The 23,334-nt window shown below is 43.4% G+C and overlaps 1 protein-coding gene across 1 annotated transcript in view; it reads left to right on the top strand.

Moving 5' to 3' along the window:
- The window catches only part of TMPRSS13 (transmembrane serine protease 13), a 229,667-nt gene that overhangs the window by 84,242 nt on the left and 122,091 nt on the right, over window positions 1-23,334 (top strand). Inside the window, exon 2 of the mRNA XM_086957023.1 lies at window positions 18,169-18,370. Within this exon, the coding sequence (XP_086813149.1) occupies window positions 18,169-18,370 (202 nt within the window). The remainder of the gene's footprint in view (window positions 1-18,168; window positions 18,371-23,334) is intronic.

The raw sequence follows: 23,334 nt of genomic DNA on the forward strand, positions 1-23,334 counted from the left end.
GAAAAGATCAAGGATTAGTTTGACATCCCAAAGACTTTCATATTTAGGTTTAGGAGGTCTTCTTAAACAAATGATTTTCATCACTCTACAAACAATGACATTTTTACCTACAGTTTTACCATTGACAAGGACATGACCAGCAGAAATAGCCTATCAATAGCAATTGATAGTTCTATAGCTGAGGCCTTTATCAAATTGTTTAACAAGGAAGTTAACTATGTCAACAGTAGGTGCTTCAAAGGAATCCAGGTTCCTTTCCAGGTACCAAAGTACCCAGTTTCTCCATATGTTGTTATAGCTGTAGTGAGTGCCTGGGGCCCAAGACTCTCTGAGGAGAGTTGCAGCCGTCGCTGAAAGTCTTGAGATTTCATTGGATCTCCTGACACTCTCCAGGCAAGAAGGGTTAAACTCCTGTTCTGAATTAAGGGGTAAACTCCTCTGTTTTTACGTCTGCAAGAAGATTCTCTAGGTTAGGAATTAAGATGGGGGGGGTTGCAAGCTAGTTCTAGAGTGGTGGGGAACCATGCTTGGGATGGCCAAAAGGGAGTTATTAGGACAAGGAAGCACTAATCCTGTCTCACTATCTGAAGAACTCTCTGAATCATGGCAAAGGGAGGGAATGCGTACACCTTGGCTCCTTTCCAAGATTGTGGTAAGGCATTGACCCGGGTCGGGCATCCATCTGAAGTTGTTCTCCAGTTGAAAGGTTAGTCTGCTCACAAATAGGTCTATCTCTAGAGGGCCCCGGATCTTGTTTAGGGTACCGAACACGGAAATATTCAGTTTCCAATTGCTGTGATCTAACAGGAATCTTGAGTTCCAGTCTGCAGAGTATTCCGCTTTGAGATCAATCTTATGTTCCAGACAGAAGAGCGATCTTATGTTCCAGAAAGAACATCCAAAGTTTCTTTGCCAGATTTGAGGGGTCCGCAGATTTGATGCGCTCATGAGGGCGTAAAGCCCAGCTGTTAGTTCTAAATAATGTATGTGGTGAGATGATTCCTCTTGTGACCAGATACCACCAGTGTTCTGATTGAGACGGCAAGCTCCGCAGCCATGAAGGCTCACATCTGATTGTGAAACAAACTCTGGTTTTGAACCAAAGATTGCTTTCCCGTTCCAAGCGTCTAGGTTCTCAAGCCACCAGGCTAGTTTCGATTTGGCTTCTTGATGCCGACAGATCCGATTTCTGTACCAGAGGCCAGTTCTTAGGGCTCTCGCCTTTATCCTTTGGAGGGCCCGATAATTGAGGGGACCAGGAAAGATGGCTTGGATGGAGGAGGAGAGGATACCCAGAATCCTGGCTAGCTCTCTCAGAGCTATGTCTTGCTGTTTCAGGACGTGTCTTATTTTCTTTATGATTTTGGGAATCTTTTTTGAAGGTAGTAAAAGGAGACATTTCAATGTGTCTACTGTGAAACCTAGGAACTCCAGAGATCTAGAAGGGGACAGCATTGATTTATCTTTGTTTATGATGAATCCTAAACTATCTAAGAGATCCATCACTGTCTTCAGGACTTTGGCTAGGTGTGAAGGCTCTTGAGACATTATAAGAATGTCGTCTAAGTGAATGATTAAACAAATGCCCCTTATTCTTAGAGATTAGGCAACAGCTCTCCTGACCTTGGTGAAGCACCGAGGGGCAGAGGAGCGTCCGAAGGGGAGAGCCTGAAATTGGTAAAGGTGATTTTTCCTAGACAAATTGAAGAAAGGGTTGGTGGGATTCGGCCATAGGAATGGTGAAGTAAGCATCCTTTAGGTCTAGTTTGACTAGCCAGACTCCCTCTAGAGGTAAATCCCTCAAGAGATGGATGTCCTCCATCTTGAAGTGTCTGTAAACCAAATATTTGTTTAGTTCTCCTAAGTTTATGACCGGTCTCCAACCTTTGTCTTTCTTTTTTACAAGAAAGAGTGTGCTTATAAATCTTAAAGTTTCTAATGGGACCTCTATTATGTCATAGAAGAGATCTCCTTCTATATTATTTTTTGTTGCTCTGGAGAGAGAGGCATGTCTCTTGGGAAAGAAGTTTGCAAAGGGATGTGAGTCCAATCTATCATAAATGATTTAAAGAGTAAACCTTTTGGGTTTTGCGAGGGTTCTTTATCCGCCATGTCAGTTAGTTTTGGATTTATATTAGTCAAAACGACTGTCTTTCTGCATTAATGCTAGCGTTGGCATTACCCAGAAGAATTAATGTTCCATCCCCTGATGGGATTGGTGTTGAGAGGGGTGCCATTGATGTGGCTGTCTTCTGTGGAATCTAGGATTCTGGCTAATGGTCCCAGTACGTCAAGAAGACATCTTTAGTTGAGGATGGCGAGTCATCATTAAGCTCTTTGTTAAAATCAAGGTCCTCATCACTGTCCAAATCAAGGACAAATTAATCCGAAGGGTCAGGTAAGACATCCTTATTTTCTGAATAAGAGAGTAATATAATGAGCACACCGGTCTTTTGTGCCGCTAGGGACACCCATGTAGGACGTGCCGCGGGGGACACCATTGTAATTTGTGCCTCTTAGGACACCAGAGTAATTGTGACGCTATGGACACCTTTCAAATTTGAGGTGTGTGGACCTCCCTTCATGAATGAGGTGCAATGACCTCCCAGCTCATTTGAGGTGCTAGGACCTCCCATGGTGCTCTTAATATAAGGCTCGGAATAATTACATTTTTTTGCTTTTTTACCCTGGATAATAAGGGGGGTGAGAAGTTGGCCCTTCGGGGAGCTCGTCTTAAAAGGGGAGGGGTCTTTGAGAGGACATACCCTCCTTAAATGTATCTAAAATACAAGATCTCATTTCCTTTGGAATTTTGCGACGTGGTCCTGAGGGAACCACTCAGAACTTCTTGGGTGTTTCAGATTTAATGGGGAAAACATTTCTTCCCCTAAGGGGTCAAGGATAATGTCCTTGGAGGATGATGGGAGTTCGTCTTATGGATTGTAAAATTCTTGATAATCTTCATCAAGATCAAGGACATACACATCAGGTGTGTCTGAGGATTCTATATCTATATCTTATCTCCCATAATGTAAAGAGCATTATGATATTTTGTGCCGCTAGGGGCAAGGATGATATTTGTGCCCCTAAGGACACCCAGATAAGTTGTGCCGCTAGGGACACCTTGGGAGTTTGAGTTGCGAGGACCGCCATTAGAAGTTGAGGTGCTAAGACCTTCCTGAATTGATGAGGTACTTGGACCTCCTATATTGCTCTTATCAATGGTTTTACTTTTCTTAAGTCTTTTATCCCTTAATTCCCAGTGATCCTGTCAGAGTAGAGGCTTCGAATTTCTGAGATTTTGTCCTCACCAGGGAGTGACCTTTTAGAGGACATAATCTGACTTAAGGTCTCACACATGCAGGACTCAATTCCTTATGAAGGATTTTTTGCAGGGCTTCGTTGTCTATGTTAGGAGTAGGGGCAGAAGCCTTATCTGAGTCAAAGTGAGACATGGTATATAGGAAATGTTAACTTGTAAAAAGTGGTAAAGCTCTTTAATGAAAGATAATTAGGGAGGATTTCCCTTAATAATAGTGCCAAGGTTTTATAGATGAAGGAATGTCAAGAGAATAATTCCTCTCTTATTATAATTAATTTTGTTATAGAATGTTGAAAAGGCCATTTAAACGAGGATTTTCTGCTAAACCCCTTTTATTTAATGAATAAGTTTGTAAAACATAAAAACTTGCGGATGAAATCCGAAATAATAAAAGATAGCGGTGCAGAGCTGCGTTGGTGTGCGCAGCCTGCATCAATGGAAAGAGGTGAAAAACAGGAGTTAAACAAAGACATCAGGTAAACTCATTATGGCATGAGGAAGTAGAACAAGGATGACATTGAAGAATAATCGTTTACACAAAAGACAAAATATTAAGGTTTGATTAAACATCTAAAAATGTTTAAATATATTCAAACATTAGAAATAGTACATAAACTGAAAGAAAAGTCAGGTTAATCTGGTCAGTCACGCAAGGATGGGACTAGGGAAGGGGGTTTAGGGAGATCTCCGTCAATTGGAGATCGGTATAGAGGCAGTAGGAAGGGGGGGGGGGGGGTTAAGCCACACACTAGGGAACTTCAAAATAGAAATAAAAATGAAAAATGGTAATGAAGGAAAATGAACTTATCTGCTTGGAGCCGCATTTAAAAGAGGCAGATTGTTGATGGCTCATGCCTTTCATGTGTTGCTATTGTTCTATTCTGGAACCTTTTAATATTGTGATGTAAGCGGCTGATTGGACTGCATTAAAGGAATAATGCATAATGTAGCCTCCGTTCTTGTAATGAAATTCCATCATACTAGATGCCTCTGTCAGCTTTTCTGCTGCCTCTGTTTTATTTCAAACTACATTTGGCAAACCTCTTCTGAAGAGCCCTGGTTCCAAGACACTTCAAAACACACCAGAAAACAGGAAAGGCTAAAAACCCTACAAAACAATCCTTCTAAAAGCAGAACTGGCAACTTTAGTAGGGTGAGCAGAATATTAAAGCAAAACAAGCATTTGCAATGCAATAGGTCTCGCATTAGGAAAGTTTGAGCTATTGGTATTGTAAAAGACAATTTTTTTTATTTATGTTTTGATTTTGAAAATAGCTAAATTATTAGCTTTGTCATTTACAATGCCAATAGTTATAACTTTGGCAAATGTGACACCTATAACATTTGTAATGCAATATGTGTTGTATTTACATGACTTACATGTATTGTTATTACAAATAACAATGGTTTTTATTTTTTTAATAATTAATACTAAAAAGTTATTGTAATTTATAATGGCGATTGCTTAAACTTTTGTAAATAACTTTTGTGAAGATTATGTTCAGTGTAATTTATTGTGATGAAAATCCAAGAACAGAAGTGAAATATTAACATATTTTTGTTACATTTGTAATAAAGCTTGAAACATTGAGAGAACATATTTGAACCAGTTGTTGTTGAATGGTTGCACAGATTGATGCTATGTTGGCGCTGAGTGATGTTGTGGTGGCGAACAAGTGATGCTGTGGCGTTCAGTGATGCTGTGGTAGCGCATAGTGATGTTGTGGTGCACCTGAGTGATGCTGTGGTGATGCTGAGTGATGCTATATGCTGTGCTATGTTTTGTTTTGCTATCCTATGTTTTGTTTTGTTATGCTATGCTTTGTTTGCTATCCTATGCTTTGATTTGTTATGCTATGCTATGCTGTGTTTTGTTATGTTATGTTTTGTTATGCTATGCTATGCTTTGTCATGCTATGCTATGTTATGCTATGCTGTTTTGTTGTGTTTTATTATGCTATGTTTTGTTTTGCTATGCTATGTTTTGTTATGCTATGCTATGTTTTGTTGTGTTTGGTATGCTATGCTATGTTTTGCTATGCTATTATATATTTTGTTTTGCTATGCCATGTTTTGTTAAGCTATGATATGTTTTTTATGGTATGTTTTGTTATGGTATGCTATATTTTGTTATGCTATGCTATGTTTTGCTATCCCATCCTATGCTTTGTTTTTTTATGCTATGCTATGTTTATTTATGCTATGCTAGGTTTAGTTTTGCTATCCTATGCTTTGTTTTGTTACGCTATGCTGTTTTGGTGTGTTTTGTTATGCTATGCTATGTTTTGGTGTGTTTTGCTATGTTTTGTTGTATTTTTTTATAATATGCTTTGTTTTGCTATGCTATGTTTTGCTATGCTATGCTTTGTTATGCTATGTTTTGTTGTTTTTTGCTATGCTATGTTTTGTAATGCTATCCTATGCTTTTTTTGTTAAGCTAAGCTATGCTGTGTTTTGTTATGCTATGTTTTGCTATGCTATGCTGGTGAGGGTGAGTGAGGGTGTGGAAGGGTATGTGAGGGTGTGAGGGTGTGCATGAGTGTGTGAGTGTGTGAGCGAGTGTGTGCGCGAGTGTGTGTGAGGGTGTGTGAGGATGAGTGAGGGTGTGAGGGTGTGAGGATAGTCCTCCCTGGGGGCCCGCCGTGTAGGGGATTCATTTCAGGCCGGGGGAGGGATGCCCGGCTCTCCCCGGGCTGTGAGCTGCCCCTCCCCTGAGAGAGGGATGCCCGGCCTCTTGCATTTGTTTCCTGCGCCTTGTGTTAAGCTCTGATTCGGTGTAAGCCGCAGCTTTCTGATGCAGATTTCCTTTTAACACCTTCTAAACAAAAGCAAATAAGGGCATCGCATTGCAATATCAACACTCGTTCATTAAAAGCAAATGGGAGGGAGGAGGGGGCGAGACAGCGGAGAAAGGGGCGGGCGGGGCGTAAGCCAGGAAACGGGTGCTGGCGAGGCACACAGAGCGAGGAAAACTGTAGAGGGGACGAGTGGCACAGGAAGAGAGCAAAAGGATAGAGAGAGAGAAGGGGAGAGCGCGAGCGAGGTGATATTCAAGAGGGAGTCTGAGGAGAAAACAGAAGCGGGGAAGCAAAGGGCGATAGTAAGAGGGTGAGAAAAGGGGGATGACATCAAATGGGATTGGTGAAGGAGGAAAGGAGGGCGAAAGGGAGCGGTTGAAAGTACATTAGGGACACAGAAGGAGGGAACGATAAGAGAAGGAGGGAGAGAAGGAAAGGTGAGACGGGAGACAACGAGAAATTACGAAGACAGAAGGTTAGGACTGGAAGAGCGCGTGGGGAGGAAAAAGAAACCAGACTGAAATACAGCGGGAGTAGGAAGTTGGTGTGGCAATAGAGATATAGTCTGCGGTGTGGGGGGATGGGGCACAGGCACCTTCGGCGTTTCCTCCACCCAGGGCCCAACCCCCCCTGCCCCACCCACACACACAGGAGCCCCTCAACATTTCAGGAGGGCCTCTTTAAGCCCAAGGTTATGATTATATGTGAGATATGGCAAGCTCGGGGGGGGGGGGGCAGGGCGCTTCACGTTCTGCCGGGGTACATGGTAGAGGGTGGGGGTCGATGTGTGTCCACCGCTGATCGTTGAAAATGGTATTGGGAAGAGAGGAAGGAAGACTATTTTTGGGGAGACTAAATAGGGAGAGAAGAGCAGAAAGGTGGAGCGAGAGAACCAGAAAACCATGAAAAGTGGTATTAGGAGAAAAACGAAGGAAAGCTGGAAAGACAAGAGCGAGAGAAAATGAAAGAGTGAAGAGGTACTCGAAGAGAGCAAGGTCCTAAGTAGATAATGTCAATTGATGGTGGATTAAGGGTGAGTTGTGTTCTACATGCATTATGTAGATAAAGTGTTCTATTGAGAGACTTGGCTCTATCAGCCTGACAGCTGCTGAGGTGCATAGAATATAGCGTCCTGCTGGTTGGTGTTCTGGCCTTTCTTGTTTACATTGGAAGGCCTTATGCACCAACTTTGGAAACCCGCTGGTGGAAGGCTAGGGGATCAAGGTGGCGGGGCCATGCTTTAGACTAAACTTCATGGAATTAAGAAGTGGTGTGCAAAATCTGTAATTTAGACAGGGGGTGTAGATGAAGAGCCCTGTGATGTAATGCAAATGAAGCTGAAAAAGAGACACGGCCTTGCGGCCGTGAAAGTGAAAGCACGGCCGTGAGACGCATTCCACTGAAGTCTTAGGAGGCGGCAGATGAGAGTGGAGCGCATTCCAATGAAGTCTGGTGCGAGGCGTGAGGGGCGGGGGAGGGGGAGCAGGCATGAATAAAGCATCCTGCTGGTTGGTGTTCTGGACTTTATTGTTTACATTGGAAGGCCTTATGCACCAACTTGGGAAACCCGCTGGTGGAAGGCTAGGGGATCAAGGTGGCGGGGCCATGTTTTAGACTAAACTTAATGGAATTAAGAAGTGGTGTGCAAAATCTGTAATTTAGACAGGGTGTGTAGATGAAGAGCCCAGTGATGTAATGCAAATAAGGCTGAAAAAGAGACACGGCCTCACGGCCGTGAAAGTGAATGAACTGCCGTGAGACGGATTCCTCTGAAGTCTTAGGAGGCGGCAGATGCGAGTGGAGCGCATTCCAATGAGTCTGGTGCGAGGCGTGGGGGGTGGGGGAAGGGGGAGCGGGCAAATGGGGTGTGAGTGAGGCCAAGCGCGCACCTGGGGAAGCTTCACGCTCCAGTACACAACATGGATTGTGAGAAATCCGCTTGGTCAAGAGAGTTTGATCTAACACAATAGTTTCGAGTAATAAATTACTCGGCCTAAAAAATCGGGACATTTCACACAAATAGAAGAAGGATTATAACTTTACATCAAGCGAGAGCACAGCATGACAGTGCTCCTCAGCAGAGAATTACAAAACGGGCGGTAAGAACATGCATAAGATGTAATTTTTAAACCCAGTAGCTTGCCTGTGAATTACATTGCCTTCTTGGAACAACTGCTAACTATCCCTGCTTTGTAAAACAAAATAAAAAATCACCCCCCCCCGTTTTTAGTCGACCTTCTCCAAAAACCGGGACATGAGCTCAATTTCTCGAAATCTACCCGGACTGCTGGTGAAAAACGGGGACCTTCCTGGCAAATCCGGGACACCTGGTCACCCTAAACTTTAGTCACATTTACAATCAAGAGGAACACCGAAGCACCAGCAGCAGATGGTGCAGGTTGGAGAGGTGGGGAGGGGAGTGGGGGCTGTCGCCAGACGATGGGATAGGATGTATTTATTTATTTAATTTTCCCTATTTCCTCACATGTCGACATTCCGCCCCGCCCCACCCTGCCCCACTGCGCTTACCTGCACCTGCTGCTGCTGCAAAGCACCCTGCAAGTGATTGTTATGACGGAGCAGCCTTTCTGTTTTTAAAACGTCCAGTCCACTGAATTGCAGCCTTTCACGGCCGAGCACCATGCTTGCTACTGGAGCATGAAATTGCACGTAGAAATCATAAGAAGAGTTTGGGGATGCCTGTAAGTCCAGGACACCATAGCAGGGACAACGGTCAAAGGTGAAAAATATCCTCTCCAAGTCTTTCTATCAAAACTTCAAACCATTACTCGTTCCAGCAATGACAACCTTCAAACTAATCATAGCAGCTTGTAGAAACTTGCAAACTTACTCTCACCATACCTCAAAACCATAAACTCTATTATCGGGGCCATCCTGCTTCATGCTTTGTTGGATGCCTTTGGTGTTTTGTGCTGCCCTTGGATTGCTCCAAACGATTCAGAAAAAGGGGGTGGTTATGGACAGAGCATCTGAATTAAGCAGAATACTCGTACCCAGTCAACAGATCAGGGCTTGATCCATCACCGTTTTTTAGCTCACTGCACCATCCCAGCTCAGAACCTGGCTACATGCAAATTAGTCTGTCCCTGGCCCAGTGCATCATGGGAACAGGGCAGACCAAACTACCAAGCCAATTCTTATACTGGAAAGGAAACAAGCTTCCCGGGACCGGTTTCTGGCATTACAGCCGTCTTCGGCCCGGCTTGCTTGAATCCTGATGGTGCAGTGAGCAAGGGACTCATGTCTGAGCATACCCTACCACGCTTATGGTGGACAAAACGATTCAGAAAAAGAGGGTGGTGATGGACAGAGCATCTGAATTAAGCAGAATACTCATACCCAGTCAACAGATCAGGGCTTGATCCATCACCGTTTTTTAGCTCACTGCACCATCCCAGCTCAGAACCTGGATTGCTCCAGACACTGGGATGACAGAAGAAATGGAAAAGATGGAACATAAACGAAAAAAAGAGGAAAGCAGAAGAGGCAAAGGTAGGGTTAATACAACGCATAGGTTGGTGAATGCACGAACCCTCTGGCCCCCCAAACACTACCAATTGGGCACCAATGACCAAGGGCCTTTAAAGGACACCGTTTTTATGCAGTATTGTGACCACTGCGTTCCATTCAGCATAGGACCTCAGTTCAGGGTCCTGACTTAAAGATCAACACAGTTTCTTCCTTGGACTTCTGATGAGTCATATGGGCAGGAACACAGAGCCTTAGTAGTTGTGTCACAAGCCCAGAGATATATCCTCACGAGTGATGGTGAGTTCAGAGGGCTGTGTAAGGATTTTCCAGGCTGTCCAGGTTTAGATGCGCGGGTGGTGAGCCAAGATGGTACGAATGGGCCACATGCAGCGTCGGATTGTTAACGGGGCATTCGGGCAATGCCCGAGGAGCCGGGGGCCGAGTTCCAGCTGAGGGCTGCTTTTGAGCAGCCTGGGGGGCGATTTGGTCGGTGTCTCTGTTGTTCGACTATACCGCCAGCGGCCCAGTGGGTGTTTGAGTGGCCTTTCTGGAGGGAGATGGACACTCATTTCCTCCCGTATAGCAGCAACAGGTAGTGGCGTCACCCCTTTTCTTTCGCTGGGCCTCCCATTAATGTAGGCATACTAAGCTGGGCAGGGGGCCTGAGCAGAAGTGGCCTCACTTGTTTTCAGGTGTGTTTCACTAGTGTAAACTAATGCGTGCATTTTTTTACCCCCCTTTTTATGTAAAACTATGCTGGAGGCAGTGATTTGAGGGAAGGCATTATGCAAATGTGGGCCGTTTTTTTGCTCGTGCCCGGGCCGATTTTTGATCCCATTCCAACCCTGGCCACATGCCACTGAGTATTTGGCAGGCATAATGCACGTGCAAGGGCTGAATTCCGAAAATGGCGACAAGGACTGGCAAATGCCTCATAGGTCTCACCTCATCCTGCTGGTGTTCAGAAGTACTTTGGGGCAACTTGTGGACAACAGCAGGCAAGTGAGCCAGAGCTGAACATGGCACATTCTAGATTTACAAATGGAAATTCCACTACTTGGGTTTTAATGCGGTATCTTGCATTCTTTCTTAAGCGCCCACTTATCCGGCTGGTACAGAAAATAATATGGCAGGACCTTTTTGCAGTTGTCCGTGGAATATAGGGGACATCCTCGTCGGAAAATCATACCCTGCTTCTAAGATACCGTGACAGCCCATTTTAATTTTAAATTTGTTTTTTAAAGTACTGCCTTGTTTTTATGCAGGTATGTCTCTGAGCTTCGCAATTCTGAATAACTGAGCAAATAATATACCTCACAATCGATTAAGCTATAATTCCATTTGTATGTCAAATTTTTGCATCATTTTTGTTCTGTTCGGAGGGCCAGTCGGATTGGATAAGTCTATGAAGGATTGGCCCCAATCTGATTTATAAGAAATCGCTATTTGATAATAGCAAAATGCAATGCAACAACACTAACCGCAAATAGCGATTCTCTAATTGTGATTCCTCAAGAATCGTAAACGCAATTAGGGAATCGCTATTTGCATTTGCAGCTCTATTCTTTTCTATGGGCTTCAACGGCCTATAGGTGAGAATGGTCTTGCATTGCCTAATTTATAATTACCTAATTGGTAACTGCAAACTAGGTAATGCAAAGGCAAGGGTGCCCGGGGGCCTATGGCCCCCTTGAGGTGCCCCTAACAAAAATAATGCACATATAAGGCACACACATGCCGCGCCACTTGGCACTTTGAAAAAAGCAGTTTTGTGTATTTTTCAAAGTATGCACGTAGTTACCGTCAATTTGAAGTTGATGGTGATTAGCGTTTCCTAAATGCACAGTTTGTATTTAGGAAATGTGTCTTGCATGTGCATTAGGTAATCGCAAATTGCGATTCCCTATTTGCATTCGCAATTTAGGGAATCTCAAAAAATTGCAATTTCCTAAATTGTGCATAAAAACTTTCATGCATTATGAAAGGCCATTTTGGAATCGCAAACGGACGATTTTTGAAATTCGCACTGTTTGCGATCACAAAATAGCTTGAGGCATTTGCCCCTATCACTTTAAACAGGAGCAAAGGCGAATGTCTAGTCTTGAGAGAGGAAAAGGTATCTACCTCCGACTAGCTCAGCAATGCACAAATAAATCATACAGTTCTCAACAAGATGCTACACGCCCCACGATTCCTCTGTCTTTGAAGCACTACAAATGTGACAAGATAAATACAAAATGGAAAGACATCTTTATTTATTACTCTTTTGCCACCCACCAGAAATCAGCTGGCGACTGTTTGTGAAAAGCTGATCTATGGAATCCCTTATGATTTTTCTTACTTTTCTCTATTTTTCTTTTGAGCATACCACACATTTAGGATTAACCTCTCCCAAAGTTTTCTGCCAAATCTTTTGTTCAAATCGTTGAACTAGTTAATTCTTTACTACAGAAACCTCTTCTTTGAGGTTTTTATTATGACTTTGGACAATTCTTCATAGATTTACCATGACAATTCTATGAGTACTTATTGAGCATAGCATACACTTTAGTCCTAAAAACCTTATTCTGCTTCACAATGCAGGTTTTGTTGAAATCATCAGGCCTTGTCGTTTGCATTTGTAGTACTGGATCAGGGTTGTGATATGTAGTCTCTGAATGCTCTCCCTCTGTGGCTGATATTCTGCTTGTCTGGAGTTTTTCTCAGTGTTGTTATGGGGTGTGGTGTTAATTTAACTTTCTCGATTAAAGCATATAGTTCCTGTGCTTGGTCATTTGAGTAGGTCAGTGCTGAACCTCGATTATCAGTACTGAGTGCAGTTTCCTCAAAAGACTTTGTCAAGTTGCAGAGGCTTAGTGTGCTGAAAGCCTCTAAATAATATGTAACCAATACTATAAGCCTTAAGTATGCACAATCTTTCATTTAGGATGATTTTCAATGCTCTTTGTGTGTTTTAGCCTGAGAAGAAGGTCTCCCACTTGGAACCTGGAAGTCCTTTGTAACAGACAGGGAAATGTTTACTCTGCCACTCCCATCAATGTTCTCATAACCAATTCAAAGATAACAATTTTTTTCTCCCTAATCGAATGTTTCCTCCTACATAACTGGTTGTGTAACCAATAGGTGCAAGAAGTTCAAGATAATAAAACCCTACAAAAATTATGTTGGCAAGTTGCCAGTAAAATACGAAACAAATATTTACTTGAAGTAAAAGTGAGAATTGTTAAATAGGTCTGTGTTGTTGCTGTATTTTTGCCATGTTTGTACAGTATGCTTTTATGACTTCTTTGAAATCGAACAACGTCTTTCTGATGACGATGATTAAAGCTGTGGTTCATGCAATTCCCCACCAAACAGAGGGTCGTTAAACTTTTATTTGATGTATTTGTGAGAAAAGGTTTAGAATCAACTTACATAAGCAACAATCTAGTCTAATCTAGTGAATCATTTCATTAAAAAACATGCTTTGTACAACTCCAGGACATATATTTAGTCGAGAGGGCAAATATTGTAGGAGTGCTTACAATGAGCTGTTGGCCGCTGCACTCCTGTTGGCGTTGTCTAAAGACCTTACTTTAGACCTCTTACGCCAGCACTACTCACTCTGTCATAAGGAAGATGCCTTGGGAAATTCTGAGGGGCAAAGTCTCTCTCCATGTCCCTGTTGGCTCATTAAGACCTGTGCATTGGCCAATCTTCATTCCAAGAAGTACCAGTGGTAGCCAGAAGGCGTGGAGGATGCACTTCTGAGGAAATAGGAAGCCTATTGATGGATTGCTAAATGGGTCACTGAGGTTTATTCCATACATGCTGATTCTTGTCCTACTCCAGCCTTGAGGGCACTGTGTGCTGTAATGGGTGAGTGTGTTCAAGGATTGCATTCAGTGAAGGAGGTTGCTTCCCTTACGAAATAAGTAATTAGGAAAATGTCCTTGTGAAATGAGGAGACGTACCTGAAAGAGGGCGGAATTTCAAAATGACGTTGACTTCTCGAGCAGATAGGGATGGTGGTTCTGATATGACCTCACTGGAGGCTCTATGCTGGTTTGGGCACTGCATCATTCAGGTCCAGAGTATGCCTCCTCTTCACCTCTACCTCTTGCTCTTTGTGATATGTGTTGGGTACGTCAATGAGAAGTTTTGTCTGAAGTGTTTGGCTTTCTTATCCTACATTTTCTTGTTTGTGCCTTGACTAGTTTGTAAAGCAGGATAAAAGTGTGGTGTTTTGGAATACGAGTAGCCGGCTGAAGTTGACCTTCACCAAGACTTCTGGTTTTAAGTTGGGCTCTTAAGAATCTCAGCTGTGAAAACTTTAGAGCCTGATCTGACCGCTCTCACAGGTGCCACATTTGACAGCAGGGCAATGACTAGGAGAATACTGGTGTAACGTGCAAAAGAACAACGCTATTCCTTTGGTGGTTAATACTTCAGATTCTAAGGATTATTCTCAGAAAATCCTCTTCTTGAATTCTGCAAGAAGATGAATAACTGGCTTTTCAATTAACAAGCCACCTCTAGGCCTGGCTAGGCACACATACCTGCTCAGCCGGATACACTCACGGGTGATAGGGTGCTTTACAAATACACTTGTTTTAATAGACAAGGGAACCAAAATGTATACCAGGGACTATGGGTACAAGTATTCATAAAGGAACAAGGGATCCCATATTGCATAACATCACTAAACATAAGTAATAGAGGAAAAATGAATTCTATGTCAGAAAATCCAAATGGATATATACATGTGTTTATTCAAGTCATGCAACGCACACCGAAAAAGTAATAAAAGTGGGGAGCAACAAGAAAAAAAAAAAAAAACTTCTAAAGCTCAGACATTTACTAGTGACTGTAAATGTCCCCCCATCAATTCCCCCCTGGTGAAAGCCTATCAGCCCAACCACCCGTTCTCTCAGATCTGCGATCTCCCACCTCGCCTCAGTACCACGCATCAGGAAGGCCAGATGTGGTTGTCGAGCGCTCTCCTACAATCTAGCCAGGATCTGGAACTCCCTCCCTCTCCACATCAGATCCGAACCTAACCTCCTCACTTTCCGCAAAACTCTCAAAACCTGGTTATTCAGCAAAACTTCAGCTTAAAACCTCACTCCGCCTCTCCCTTCCCGCCTCTCTGAACCAGTTCAAGCTCTGTACAGCGCTGGAACGCCCCTGGGTAGCCAACGCGCTCTACAAATTCTCATTCCATTCCATTCCATTCCACTGTAGAAATAATAAACAGGCCATGTCACATGTCTGTTTGAAGTACCAATGCTACCATAATAACAATAAAAAAACATTTGCAGTAGTCCTTGTACAATTTGTCGACGATATTTCGATCCCACTTTATAATATGGGGATCATCATCAGGACTTAAATAAATATGCCAGATAAGAAAATGAATGCCTATTCACAAGCGCACATTGGGGTACTGCAATTCCTGAAAGGGGGGGGCATCAATCCTTGTCCCAGCAATGCATGTTATCTGCTGGTAAAATAAGGTGTCCAAACGGATTAAAGTTGGATATTGAGAGAGCAACAAGACTGGGGCTGCATATCGTGAGTAACGTATTTCGGCAGCAATCGCTGGTACGTGAGGCAAACACAAATATGCAGCATCCTGTTGATCAGAGGGTGGAAGAAGGTGCCCAGGTTTCATATAGCCTTCAGTTAGTGGATCACAGCCTCCGAAAGGCGCCCATATGCGTTTCCAAGCAGCCTCGCACAAATACATATAACATAACAAAACATACTTCAGATTCTGACCTCAAAAAGTGCAATATTCCTTTAGGGAGATATAAGTAATATTAGCACCGATTGTACACAGAGTGCACAGGGTCTGGCTCTACTATTTATTTGTCTATCAAATTTGTTTATTGAGTACTTAATGTGGATGACACAAAGCAACAGGAAACCACACCTACAGGGATATGCCTGCAGTGTAATCTGATACAATAAATCTTCCTCCCAAGTTACTTGGAGAACCTGAAACCACAGCACTAAAGTAGGCGTCTGCCAAAAATTAGTTGCTTATCTAGTTCTGGATTTGACTCCGCCTTCTTGTACTTGCTGTTTCACCCACAGTAGTTGAAGTACCTCAGATATAAGTATGTAAATTAAAGAGTGAGGTGGACTGGCATACAAAACGTAAGATCACAAAGAAGTTGCTGTTTATACACAGTCTTCAATTGTTCTGTGTATATACTGTTGTAAAATGCCGATTTGCTGGGATTTGCAAAAATCCTGCCTTATAAAGAGGCAAACGTTTGTTTTTAAATAATATCAAATGGCTGTGAATGCAGACACGGAGGTCTGCGAGGGACCACAGGTCTGTATTTGCAGAAAGTGCTGACATTACAGCACTGGTCTCTTAAAGAGACGGGTTACAATGAAAAAACAACACATGATGCCAGCTGACTTGATAGCCACCTGCTCCCAATATCTGCAGCTGTGATACACAAGGTGGAAGCTGTCCGTGGATAGCTTCAACTTTGCAAATACAGTACCACCTTTTTGAAGTGCTGGTATTTTAGCAGGTTTACGACCATATTTGTGATCACAAACCATTGATGCACATCATTACGAACCACTAGGAAGCCGGCCATTGCTAGGATGCTGAATGCGGGGCAATGTGTGCATGGCAAGTCGCAAATCCATTACTGATTCATTATGTACCTTTGGTGTTTGTGCTCTCAAAACCTGTGACTTTGTTCACCACAAAAACATCTTATACCTCTGCCCCAATACTGGAAGAGTTATTCACACCTAACATGGGCCATCCTGAAAGGTCTTCTCAAACCTTTTAATGTCGCCATCCCATTCACCATCCTCACCCTGAATGAAGGACAGATGACGAAGAATGGAAGAGAAGCGCTTTGTAAAACATACTTCTTTATGCCTCCCGTACTGGGGCTTCCTTCCAGTCTCCCTGCAGTTGGGCTAGCTGGACTGGAATTTAAATCATAGTGCTAACCTTTAGGTAACCTTCAACTAACCTACAGGTAACCTTCAAGTAACCTGCAGGTAACCTTAAACTAACCTGCAGGTAACCTTCAACTAAACTTCAGGTAACACTGATGGAACACATCGATCTCGGCTAGCAAGAGAGATCCACAAGGAGTGACTGGAGCTCTAGGTAGCCCTGAGGTATTTGTCTGAGTTGTTATATTTTTGTTCCTTGAGGGATAGCTCTGACATACCTCATTTAGTAAGGCTTCCACTGGTTTGGAAGAAAAGCTTTAAAGTAACTAAGCAATATAAATATTTAAGGTTCTTTGGGCTATTTATAAACCACATGCCTAGGCCCAAATGGCTGGAGCATGTTGTATAGAGCAACCGGGTGCGTAGCCAGCAAGTGAGATTAGGAACAAGAAGCTATGAAGCGAACATGAAGATACATGCAAACCGGTACGGTCACAATCAGAATGTGGATCTGTAAATGTCTACATGTTAAAGAGAAACCCCATTTGGGTTGGGCGAGGTAGGGTGTGATGGGGTACATCGTAGGTTTTGAGACCTTTCCTTAATTGCACCACCAAACTGAGATGTAAAATGTGGTTGCTTCGGATCATTTCTCCACATGCTGAGGAAGCATGTTGGTGCATACTTTTAATAAACAGAACTGGTGGTAGACAATAGGTGAAGGCGCTCTCAGGTTACATCACACTTGTCAAGTAGTTATAGCAAAATCTGGCACTGTGCATTAGCTAGGACAAAACTACCACATCCTCAGGTGTGTGCCAGTTACCAGACCACTTTACTACATAGAAAACCAATCCTCTGCACACGTTTTGAAATTATAAGCATGAAATAGCATCTATGTATCACAAATACGGCAAGTCTTATATTAATCAAAGTCATTTATTCAGTTTAATCTGTAAGCAAAGTATGTGCTGTACTTCACTTGGTTTGTTTCTTAGCCAACACGTGTGGTTCGTCGCTGTTACATGGGATTACCCCGTGACTTCTTCAGGGCTATTATCAGTGTCTTGAGATCTCTTATTTTCGGTGATACTTCCAAAGCGAAAAGGGTTTCTGTATGAGGAATACTGATCCTGGAGATGTCCTCTCCTGTGGTTTATCTTTTTCTTTTTCCCCTTCTTTTTTATTCTTTGGTATGGTGTGTAAGGTTGCAGAATACCAACCTGCTGCCCAATCCGGCAGGATTGTTGAAAGGGTTAGGTTCCCCAGCTCCGGCGTGTACGCCGCTTGAGTCTGCTTTGCTTGTGCATACATTCTAAAATGGTCTGTGCTAAAACACATTTCTCGCATGCCCGCACATAAGGCAATGGATCTACATGTCTGGTGGTGAAGCGGGTGTAAACGCCGAGCTGATACTGATGTTGCTGGCTTAGAACTGCTCCCATGCTTTCTAGGGAACAAGTGTTTGTGAAGACCTGCCTATAGAGTTCGAGCACTATCTTCCGCCAGCATTATCAAATTCCGATAATGTAAATGATTCAAGTTCATTAGCAGAGTGTTAACCATCCCCAGCCAGCGCGGTGCTCTTTTGATAAGCAATGGAGTATTTTGAGTGTTCTAATGAATGTTCTTTCATTGCAGGGCAACCACCATCCGCCATACGATGCTCCTCCACCACCATACGGGAACGTCCCTTTTGACCTCTACTATGCTACTCCCAATGGTTCCCATGTATATCCTGCTTCACAAAGACCAGCGGCAAGCCAAGGGACAGTTTATCATCCGAACGTCATACAACCTGCGCAACCTGCAGCAAATTGTGACAGCCAGCATCCAAATAGAGGTATGGTTTTCAAGCAAATTGCCTGCAGCACTCACAACATAAACCTCTAGGAAATATTGCTTCCTCGCTTGACCCTCCAGCCGCCTTCCCCGAGACCCACCAGACCCCTATCCCACCAGGGCCCTTGTTAGACATAAGGCACACTTTTCCTGTTTGCTCCATGGGATACCTTCAAATAGGTGCGCTGTGCACAAACAGGGAACATGCGCCCTATTACAGAGAATGTGCTGCAGTCAGGACAGCCGCAAATGTGTGCTGCTCTGGGGGCAGTGCATTTAAGGCCTATCGGAGCAGCTGCTTCAAAACAGCTCAGTGTTTCACTGTGCAGGTGGTAACCTGCCTGCACCTGGAGGAGGGATTGTAGATCTCTTGCAGGCGGGTGCAGTGAGTGAGGGCACCTGTCTGCTATGTGATGTCTGGTGAGTCCATGGGACTCTTTACCCTCCTCTAGAGGGCTGCCATTAGGGGGTGCACTGACAGTGCGCAACCCTTCTGTGGTGCAATGTCAGTGCGCCTTGTGATGGCTTCTTTGCCTTTGCTCACGCATCTGTAACACAGCGCTGGTGCGAAAGCAAAGCGAGTCCCTCATGCAAATGAGTGAATGCCCTCTTAAGATACCTTGGCGCTCCACTTGTGCCAGGGCTATCAGTATTACAGAAGGGGTCACACAAGCATCTGCAGCCCATTTTGGACTTCCAAAGTACCCTGGGGGGTGCACAAAGTGGGCGGACATGCCCTTTGCGCCCCCGGGATACTTTCTGCAATATAGCCCAAGGTAGGTAAGTCCAGGCTATAGCAGAAACAACTCAGTCTCCAGTGAACCTAGCATCTCCCCCTCCCCAACCCTTTGCCCGTGTAGGAAACTCCTTCCAAAGGCTCAACTTCATCCTCAGGCAGACTAGGACTCCCCCACCGACGCTCCATCGCCCCCCCCCCCCCCAACCCCCACTCAACTCTGGTCGGTAACTTGTGGAAAATCACAACTTGATCTCCTTGGGATAGGCACGTTTGACACTTGTTGACAGATTAACTGGACTTCTGTAACACTGCGGCTTTGTGTCAACGCAAAGCTTTGTCGAAATTGTGAAGGGTATTTCTACAAAACCAAGAGATTCTAGAAATATTCAGAGCGGTGTTTATAGTGCAGTAAATAAATGCTAAAACTGAGTTTTATGTAAAATAACGTTTATTAAATAGAGCCCCTCATTTCATCCTTAATGTTCTTCTGGGAAAAATGTATCGACTTGCTGGCATATACAATCATTCAGCAACCCAGCTGCTGTGTCTGAGACCCCACCCAAGTTTTATTTTATTGGATATTGTACAAGTAATAAATAGGGAGTAGGCGGGCTTAGCTTTAATGGCTGCTTGCACTATTGTGTGGCAATGTAAACGATTGCATACTGGGCTTGAAAGCTTTCACAGTTTTTTTTTTGTTTATTGTTTTTATGATCTGGTGTATTTTTGTACTTCCACCTCAGTGCTCGCCCTCACAAATTATCAAACTTTTCACATTTGTCGGGTTTAAAGTCAAATAAATGTGTTGCAATGCACTTCTTGAGTTATTCTCTCCTGTGTACTGCCTTTGGAAGCCGGAAGGAGAGGGTCAGCAAGGGTCAAAAACGCATGCACCAGAAACCGGCAAACGGGGTGGTGTTGTGGGGTTTTCCAGAAGATATCATGGCAGGAGAGAAGCAGCTGACGAGCACATCCAAATAGCAAGAAGGTGGGGAGAAAAAAAAGTACAAACCACACCGAGCAGAGCACAGGAGGGAACGAGGGTGGACCTCTTGGGTCAGAAAGGTGGCTAAAGGGATGGTGAAGCTTTGTCACTGTTTTTAATTTTGCATAACACGTATTATTTTGCATCACGTATACAAGTACATAAGGTGTAATGTTCACATTAAGTTAGCCATAGTTTACATACACCTCAAGCTAAGATGGAGATGTATTTTTATGCTACTGTGCTCTTTCTTTCATTTCAGGAGCTAAGCTGGAGTAGTTCACACTTGTTGGAAAGTTACAAAATGTTTGGTTTCTGTGAGAATCGTTATCTGTATGCCTTTCATAGAAAGTGAATAGTGAATTTCAGCACCTGTCCGTGCGATAAACTGACCGTGATGTATCATCCTTCTATAAGATATCTCTCAAAGGTCGGGCAGCAGAAAACTTTCATTGTGTGATGGCAGGGTAGAAGGTGGACTCCTCAATATCGAGAAATCGTCGATCCTTGTTGGTGTCCTCTATCTGTGAATTGTGGGGAGTGTTGCATCTTGTCGAGAATTGTATGATTCATTTGTGCATTTTTGAACTAGTTGAAGGTAAATGCCTCTTTCACTCTCAAGACTAGACAATCACCTTTGCTCCTGTTCAACGAGTTAGGCTCCTGAGAAAATCCATTCTCATTTATTTTATTGAATCTGTTTTTGATTTGATGCGTTTAAGAGGCTTTACTTGCTGAGACCTTCAGCTTCACTTCCTGATTTCCTCTAGCTTAACCCATTAGGTACTCTTCATTTCAAGGGAAACTGCGCTTTGAATTATACTGACCAATGCATTTATATATATGATGAATATTGAGTTATGACTAATTTGGACACTTTGAGTTTGTAACTTTAATAATCTGCTAATAAGCCTTCATGGTTTGCAAATCTACTACTCTGTCATCGTGGGGCTATGCGCTTCACCATCATTAATTTATCTTTGACTTGTTGGTGATTAGCCTAAATCTGGGACTAAAGGTCCATTTGTTTGAGTGCAGCTTGTATTTGAGTTTGTGCTAACGATCTGCAAGGTGCAAATCCTATCCTTGATGCACGGTAGCAGAGGATGGTTCCAGCTGAGGTTTAGAGAGTTAACATTTGCCTCAGAATTAGCCAGAATCTGCCCCAGCCCTGTCTGCATCCTCAAAATTCCTTGGTCCAGATCAGAGAGTTGGCTTGTTCTGGCGTTCCTTAAGCAAATACGGTGTCCTAGGAGTTGAGCATTAGCACAATTATGCGTCTTTCATTATGTGTTATCAAACATTGTGGTGTTTGTGACTTTGCAGTAGTGTTTCACAGTGTGGTGTCCATTTGGGTCCATGAGGGCTCTCTGTTGCAGTTGAGAATTAAAGAGAAACACTCTTGCTACAAAGAGTTGAAGTTTGGCTATCGGATTTGTTGTAGTATAAGATCCCAGGATAGATATTGAGTTATATTAATTTGTAACTTTTCTGTTCAGATTTGTGACGTCGGACCTTGTAGTGCTTTCAGCCGCACTGCACATAGGGACTTATTAAACTTCTATTGTAACGGTCTATTAACTGAGATCGATGTTTGGTTGAAAGCTTTGTGCGTAAGAGTAGACTACACTATTTGGGGTTATTTCCCAATGATCGAGAATTCACTTTGTATGTGTGGGATAACATCAGGAGATCATCATTCCCAATTTTTCCCTTAGAATGATCAAGGACTTTAAACTTTCATTAGTGGAACATACAAGAGTTATTGTTTTGTTTTTCAATACTTTGCTGGTGAATAGCTGATCACTGCTGAGTGGGAGCTTCTGTGGGGCGCTTTGAGTTACATCATAAAGTTCAGTTTTGCTATTGGTTGGTTAGTGTGTGTGCCATGCTGGGATTGATCACTACAAGCTATGCATGGTCTGTTCCGTGATGTTGTGCTGAGGTTAGATGTTAGTATTGTTGCATATTTGATTGTGATTTGCAATGAATTGTGTTCATTTCAAGTGAGGTCCATTGATTTTTGTGTTGTGCTGCATACAGAGTGAAGATGACAATTTTTCAAGAAACTAAGAGCTTTTTTTAGAGATGTCAGTTTACCTGTCAATGAGGGCAAGTACCCCCTCTAGAGGGCACACCCACACATTACTTGACAACCAATTTCAGTTTACACACATGTATTTGTTTCAAACAATGGAATTACATCAAGCGGGTGAAGGATCCCAGCAGTTTCCCTGCATGGTAGCTTTAATCTGTGGATAATTGTGAATTTGAGGCAAGTATTGCATGAGATGAACCGCTCACCCAGACCAGCCCAATATGAAGGTTTGAATGAATAAGAACATGCCGCACATGGGCTAAAGAAGGAGAAATACAAGATCCTAGCAAAGAATAAGGGCCTGCGGGTAAATGGAAGCGAGATTAGATGAAGAACAACAAGAATGAAGGGCTAGAGGGAATCGACAACCTGGAGGGCACCCAACACCTGTAAATCCAGGTACAAGTGTGCCTGTGAGTCAGAGTCTCCCAGAGGGTGGTTTACCCTTTGTAACACCAAGGTCCATCATTAGGAGCCCCAAGAACCACTGTAATTATGACAGCCATAGTCTTACAAGCATGCCTAGCAGCTTTGTTGCTCAGGAATAAGTTTGTTCTAACCATCTATGAATCCCAACTCAAGATGTACTCAAACTCTGCCTCTACTATCAAAATATCCAAGACCCTCAAAGGGGCACTCCCCCTCTGGGGTTTGAGGCTTTGAGGTTTCCTCAACTTCTACAACAGGTACACTCACAATGGAAGTTGCTCCTGTTGGGGGTCGTGCTCCTGAATCCAAGGTAGCACCACCACTTGCAACTGTTATAACTGTGGATGGTTCTGTTTTCACCTTAGAAGATGTAGTAGAAGCCTCCTATTTGTGCATTGTAACCTCCGCACAGGTGGCTGAAATGATCGCTCTTCCTTGAGCCTATTGTGTTTCCAGCAAGTTAAGAGTCACCTGTTACACCGATAGCCAATATGGTTTTGGTGTGGTTCATGATTTTGGACAGTAGTGATCTCAGTGGGGCTTCATGACCATAGATGGATACACTATCTGCAATGGAACTATTGTAATGGATTTGCTTGCTCTTGGACCGCTACCTGCTGAATTAGCGCTTGTGAAATGTGTAGCACACAGGTGTGGATGTGATTTTGTGACTGCTGGCAACCTCTATGCGGATGGCATGGCCAGATATGGAAC

This window comes from Lissotriton vulgaris, chromosome 2_1 (assembly GCF_964263255.1).
Source record: "Lissotriton vulgaris chromosome 2_1, aLisVul1.2, whole genome shotgun sequence".
NCBI classification, from domain to species: Eukaryota; Metazoa; Chordata; class Amphibia; order Caudata; family Salamandridae; genus Lissotriton; species Lissotriton vulgaris.